At 36.9% G+C, this 5,805-nt stretch overlaps 1 protein-coding gene across 4 annotated transcripts in view; it reads left to right on the top strand.

Annotated features, from left to right (window-relative positions):
* The first annotated feature begins 236 nt into the window (after positions 1-236).
* The window catches only part of IKZF1 (IKAROS family zinc finger 1), a 1,028,383-nt gene continuing 1,022,814 nt past the window's right edge, over positions 237-5,805 (top strand). For 2 of the 4 annotated variants that reach the window (XM_044064821.1, XM_044064820.1), the window contains exon 1: positions 237-497. In XM_044064821.1, the coding sequence (XP_043920756.1) occupies positions 341-497 (157 nt within the window). In that variant the 5' untranslated portion in view covers positions 237-340. The remainder of the gene's footprint in view (positions 498-5,805) is intronic. The other 2 variants (XM_044064823.1, XM_044064822.1) reach the window with 1 other exon arrangement.

Here is a 5,805-nt window from a genome sequence, read left to right as displayed (position 1 = left end):
GATTGTACTCCCCTCCCCATTTTCAAAATCCCAGTATTACGTTCTGTCTTAATTATATACATTTTCCCAGTACCCATTCCCATGCATATGTAAGTATTGTGTTTTCCCCCCAAAAGACCCCTCCCAAATACTGTTAAACACATGTGAGGCATAGAAAGCAGCAATATCCACCTATTTTTTTCTGTCTAGATATAGCATGTGCAAAAAAGGCTCAGCAGAAGTGGGTGTGCCAGCAAGTAATCGCATCACTCCACTTGCTGCAGCCTTTGGTGTTTACTAGTCCTTCAATGAAAAGATGCGGGGCCTTGGATAACACTGGCGAGATGCCGTTTTGCTTACAATGATGTTGCACTGGAATGAGGAAGTGCAGTGGAGAGGGGAGGGACTGCGAGCTGAGCTCCATCCTGCAACCGCGCACCGAGCAGCACATGGAGCTGGAGAAGAGTGGGACAACTGTCTGTACCAGCACTCGCTAGCGCCCAAAGCCACCACACCAGGTAGACGCTCTTAAAAATGAGTCCTGTAATTTGTCTTGTCTGTGAAGACATGTTCGGTTTTGTAAGTTTATTTGAAATAATTCCCTCTATGTAGCTAACTAAGAAATAACTTGTTAGAGAAGGACGGTTGTGGGAATGATTTGGGGAGGCGGCACTGTATTTCCCTGTTTCTTGGAATGACACCTGCTTGACTTTATTATTTTTTGAAGGGGGGGGGGGGGGCGTAATTTTTGTCTCTTGCTGAAAGCATCACGATTGTTGGTATGTACTCATTATTATTATTACTTTTTTTTAATTGCAATGATGGGTCACAGTTTAAGGAACTTTGGAAAATCCGTTTTATGAGCAGTCGTAGCCGTTACGCTATAATTAAGCAAACGCATTTTCATATAATTACAGTTGGACTCGATAGAGGGGTGATGCAAAATGTTTAAACACAAACTTCCCGTGAATTTTTTTATTTGGGAAGCATTATACCTTTGTCGCTTTTGTCGCAGGTGTATTTGTTTCTCGTAGTTTTGTCTTTTATAGTAGCTTGTGACATATTCTAGCAAAGTCGTACGTATTACATAGCTCTAGTTTAAGAAATAAGGAACAACGGGAGCTGAGCAATTTCAGGAAGTTGTTTTGAAACCAGGTTGGAAGAGAATGAGGACAGTGTAGTACAAAAATGGTTTTACTAAGTGTAAGCATGGAGAAGTCGAAAGTACAGCCCCTCAGTGGCTCGAGCCTAGTATTTGATATTCTTAAACGTACTTTATTCGTTTGATTTTTCATTTATCTCGCGAATTATTTTTAATAGTTTTGCCAGTTACTACAGTCCAATTATATTTGCGTCTTTTTTATTTTTGTTTTAGTTAAGTGGTGTATCTACTAATTTACTTTATTTTATTTTTTTTGCGAGAAGAATAAGTGATGTGTACAGGCTACAGCAGTTCCTAACTCTACCCCTCTGCCAGTGCACGGTGTCAGGGGTAACTACCTTTCAGCCTAACCCCTCGGGTTCTCAGGTTCGTAGGTTAGTGTTCATGGTAACGGCACTACTAACTTGGCAGCCCCTTTGTAGTAGCGTTGAACGGTTCCGCCATGGTTCTGCTGGGGTACAGGGAATGCTGCTTTTGAGGATAGGTGACATCTGAGGACTATGCCAGTGCACCCCCCCCCCCACACACACACACACTCTCTGGTAAGGTCATCACTGATAGGCAAGAGGATGTCGAGTTTGGCTTAGAGGCAAGTTGTATCTTGACTGCCGTCAAACAACTTAGGCCACACATGTATTGTTGAAGTCTTGGAGCCCACAGTTGCTCGGCATACGAGGTCCATTTATTCAAATACGTATAAACAATGTATTATACATATACATAACCCCCAATACACACGCACCTATTGTGTTTTCAATATGTGCATATTGTCTGTCATGTTAGTCGAATTAAGTGTATGAATGGAGACATTCTTTTCAACCTTTTGATGGAAGGCAGGCACAGTGATTTTACACAACGTTCAAGTATCCTAACTGTTGACTCGTCATTTTAATGTAGGGAGCAGCATTGGCGGTACTATCAGTAAGGCTGATTTTTCAGACAGGAACTGTAACAAGTGAAAGTTTAGATCTAAAAATGAAAGCTTATACCTAAACCATCCATTATTTAGCAGTTCTTGGTGTTTGTTGTAGTACCTTAACAGTTCTTTATGTTATTAAGTAAGATGTTTCCAAGAATAAGGAACATTTCTTGATGGAAATGTTATAGGCTGCTGCTGTGATACTTGTAACTCTCAATCTTTTAAATTTGGAATTAGGAATAAAGCAAAACATAATTAGGAAAAATAATCCCAAGTTAGGGTCACCTTTTAAATACTAGTGCTATTAACTTATTTGATAGTAATCGACGAATTAACGCATATTTCTTGAAGTAAAACGAGTCTCTTATGCGTATCAGTATTCACTATCTGTAATGCATCACCTTTTCTCAGAAAGCTAATCCAGTTTTGGGAGGGGGGGGGGGCAAAATTAGGAACGTCCTTAAAATTAGGGGCAGTTGAGAAGTATGTGTAGTAGAACACAACTTCTTTTAATTTTTTTTTGCTGTTTGTTTACATTAATACATAGGACATTTATTGGTTTCTTATGTATACTACTCACCTTTATTGCTTCGTTTGCATGATGGTTATTTATTTACTTATTTGTTTATTTGTTTATTTTTGAAGTAGGCAACTGAAAAAGATGCTAAAGAGTTCTGTAAAAGAATGTTTGCATAGAGCTACAAGTGTTGTTTTTCCAGTGTCTTTTAAATTGAATATAATTGCCTTTTTTTGTTTAGGGATCAGTTGCATCAAGGGTCTTCAGTGGGTGACAGTTTACATTTCTTTAGAAAATATTTTGTTGCGCTGATTGTTGTTCATTACACATATGTAACTTGTTTTCATATTTATTTTACTGGTGTGATAATGTTTTGTACGCAACCCACTGCCTTGTGTCCAGTACTGGAGCAGTAGACATTATTAAAGTGTTCGGTGTATTGCAGTACTCCAGATGTCAAGTCCAATTATTTGCAGCTTTAGTGAAGTCTAGGAATGGAGTGGTTAAAGACCACAATTTAGCTTTGGAAGATCAGAGTCTGCAAGTCAATTTTCAGCAGTTTTATTTTTTTTAAATAAAGTTTAAAATACAGGTTCAGTTGTAATAAAGGACATTCAAGCTAAAGTGTAACTTATAGATTACCTAATGGCCTTTATACTACCCTGTCAATTTCAAGGTAACAGGCTTTTAAAAAATTAATATGACTATAATTATAACCATATTGATAATCAGCTACTACCTTCAAGTGTCATGGTCTGTGATGAATGCCTTATGCTTCTTTGTATCATGTATGTTGTGATGCTTTTATAGTGTATGAAAAAAATGACTACTGTAATTATGTTCTTATGTTGGACTATCTAAATCATTAATGCATTCAGTATCTTGCATTTATGTCATGATAGCAGTTAACGTGGTCTCTCAGAAATAGCAAATGTTCTGCCTTGAATGCACAAAACCGTGATCAGTAGCTTGTGAATAAGGTTATTGTCCCAAATTAGTGTTCCGTACAGGGGGCCAAGCCCCCTGCATTGTCCAAGTAACAGGTTGTAGTCACCCATATCCCCCCTACATATTATAATCAACTCTAAGGTTGTCATAAATTGGAGAAGAGGCAAATTCTTGTTTGCTGCAGGATAAGATGAAGGACTTGTCTCTCTTCTTTTTTTTTTTTGGCAAGGGTTGAGGAACAATGTTTTCAGAAAGCAGTATTTAAAGTTGTCTGGTTAGAGCACTTTTGCTTCACAAGAAGAAAAATCTCTCATTTAATCACTTTCATGTACATGCAGTGAAGTGCAAACACCAAAATTTGATGAGGGAAACTTCACATAATTAATTCATTGACTGAAGCTTAATTGCAAAATTTTAGCTTACCTTTTTCTCTCATGTAATCTAGTCCATGCAGTGCAAAGTATAAAAAATAACTGCTGGGACTTTATTGCATATAGTTACAGGTCTCATCCTTGCTAGGTAATTAAAATTATGTTACATTCACCCAAACCCATGACTGTGTGGTTAAGTCCTGCACTTATTTATTAACCCTTAAACTCTTAGCGTAGCTTTCATGAATGATAACCACTCTTTTTTTAGTAGAACTCTGCTTAAATGAACAAAGATTATAATTTTTATCAGAGATGAAATGAACTTACGAATGGTTTGCAAAGTGTACCATTGTCCCTTTTTGTGAAACATCATAAACGTCCTTCTTGGCTGCCAGCTTTTTATATCAGAGTGCCTTCTGTAGAGTTGCCCCATTTGGTGTAATGGTCTGTGAGATATCATTCTAGGCTTCTGCTTTACTACATATTCAGTGCACTTAAGCTCCTTTTCTGTCTTGCGTAACATAGACAGCTAGCAATCCTACAAAAATGATACAAGTCACTGGCAAGCCTGTTGCTACTATGAAGAACTTTGAAAGTGACTGAGTTTAATATATGTCAACTCAACAAAGCAGCCTGAGCCAGAGTTTTGTGTTCTGATTACATAATGACTTTTCGGCTAGCTAAGATTAACTGCTTTACAGGTTTTGTACAGGCTGCTCTCATTTCAACAGTAAAACAAGTTAAGAACATCTTGGAAATGTAACACGTTCTTGCATACCTGTTAACTGCCCATATTTTGGAGGGACATCCCTAGTTGTTTATCAACCCTTTTCTCCCTCCTAAAATTGGAAATTATTTTGAGAAGGTCTAAACGAATATGTTTCTAGTTTAAGGCATTTTCTGGCCTTTTCTGAAAATATTTTTGCTTTGTTCGTAACTCTGGAGGTATATGGTTATTGTTTCTCAGCTATCCCATTACACACCCCTTTATTATTCCTGGCATTAACCTGGGTGGGTTAACATCTTCACTTTGGAATTAAGAGCAGTTATAGAGAATTAATAAATGAGTTCATAATAACTACTTCACATTAAATTGTGATCTTTTTGTTAGATGTCTTGTTGGAGAGCAGATGCTTGTGCATTTGAGTTGAGATTTCTTTATAACATTATGCAATTGTGTCATTGGAAATTTTTGTATATGGTTTCTGTGATTTTTTTTTCTCTGCACATTTTACTGAAGTTTGTATGACATCTTGAATATATGTGCCTGGAGCTGCATGAATAGCACATTTTTTTATTTTTCATAATTTTCATTGATGTGAATGTGCAGTAGAATTGTGAGGTCTGACGTGTTCATGAAGTTTGTGGGATATGTTTAGGTTTGGAAATTTATACAGAAAAAAGATACCGTCTTCTTGTTCTCTAAGAAGATGCAGAGTGACTTTACTCTTTTGTTGAGCACTGTGTGTGAATATGTATCCACTGCTTATACACACACACACACACACACACACACACACACACACACACACACACACACACACATGCACAAACACATAAAAGAATATATAAAGGTTTCAAGAACTTTTATCAGGTATTGTGTGGCTCATTAATAATGGATTAATTTAGTAGAGCTTGCAGCACGTAGATTTTAAATAATCACTGATGTCAACATCCATAGACTGGAAGTGTGATGAGTTAAGTTATGGAGATGTGCTTTTGTAGTGGTTTTGCAGGCACAAGATGATAGTTTAGAGTTCTCTGCATCACTGATTCCCATGAAAATGCAAAAGTAATTTTCAAATGCTTTAAATATTTTTTATGTATGGTTAAAAATTTAATTGATGATATTTTTATAATTTTGTTACAAACTATTGAAAGTTTAGTTGCCTTGTGCTTGTGCCTATGT

The sequence above is a fragment of the Protopterus annectens genome, chromosome 3.part0, assembly GCF_019279795.1.
Source record: "Protopterus annectens isolate FY-2018-M chromosome 3.part0, PAN1.0, whole genome shotgun sequence".
NCBI classification, from domain to species: Eukaryota; Metazoa; Chordata; order Ceratodontiformes; family Protopteridae; genus Protopterus; species Protopterus annectens.
This window is presented reverse-complemented; position numbering and strand designations above follow the sequence as displayed.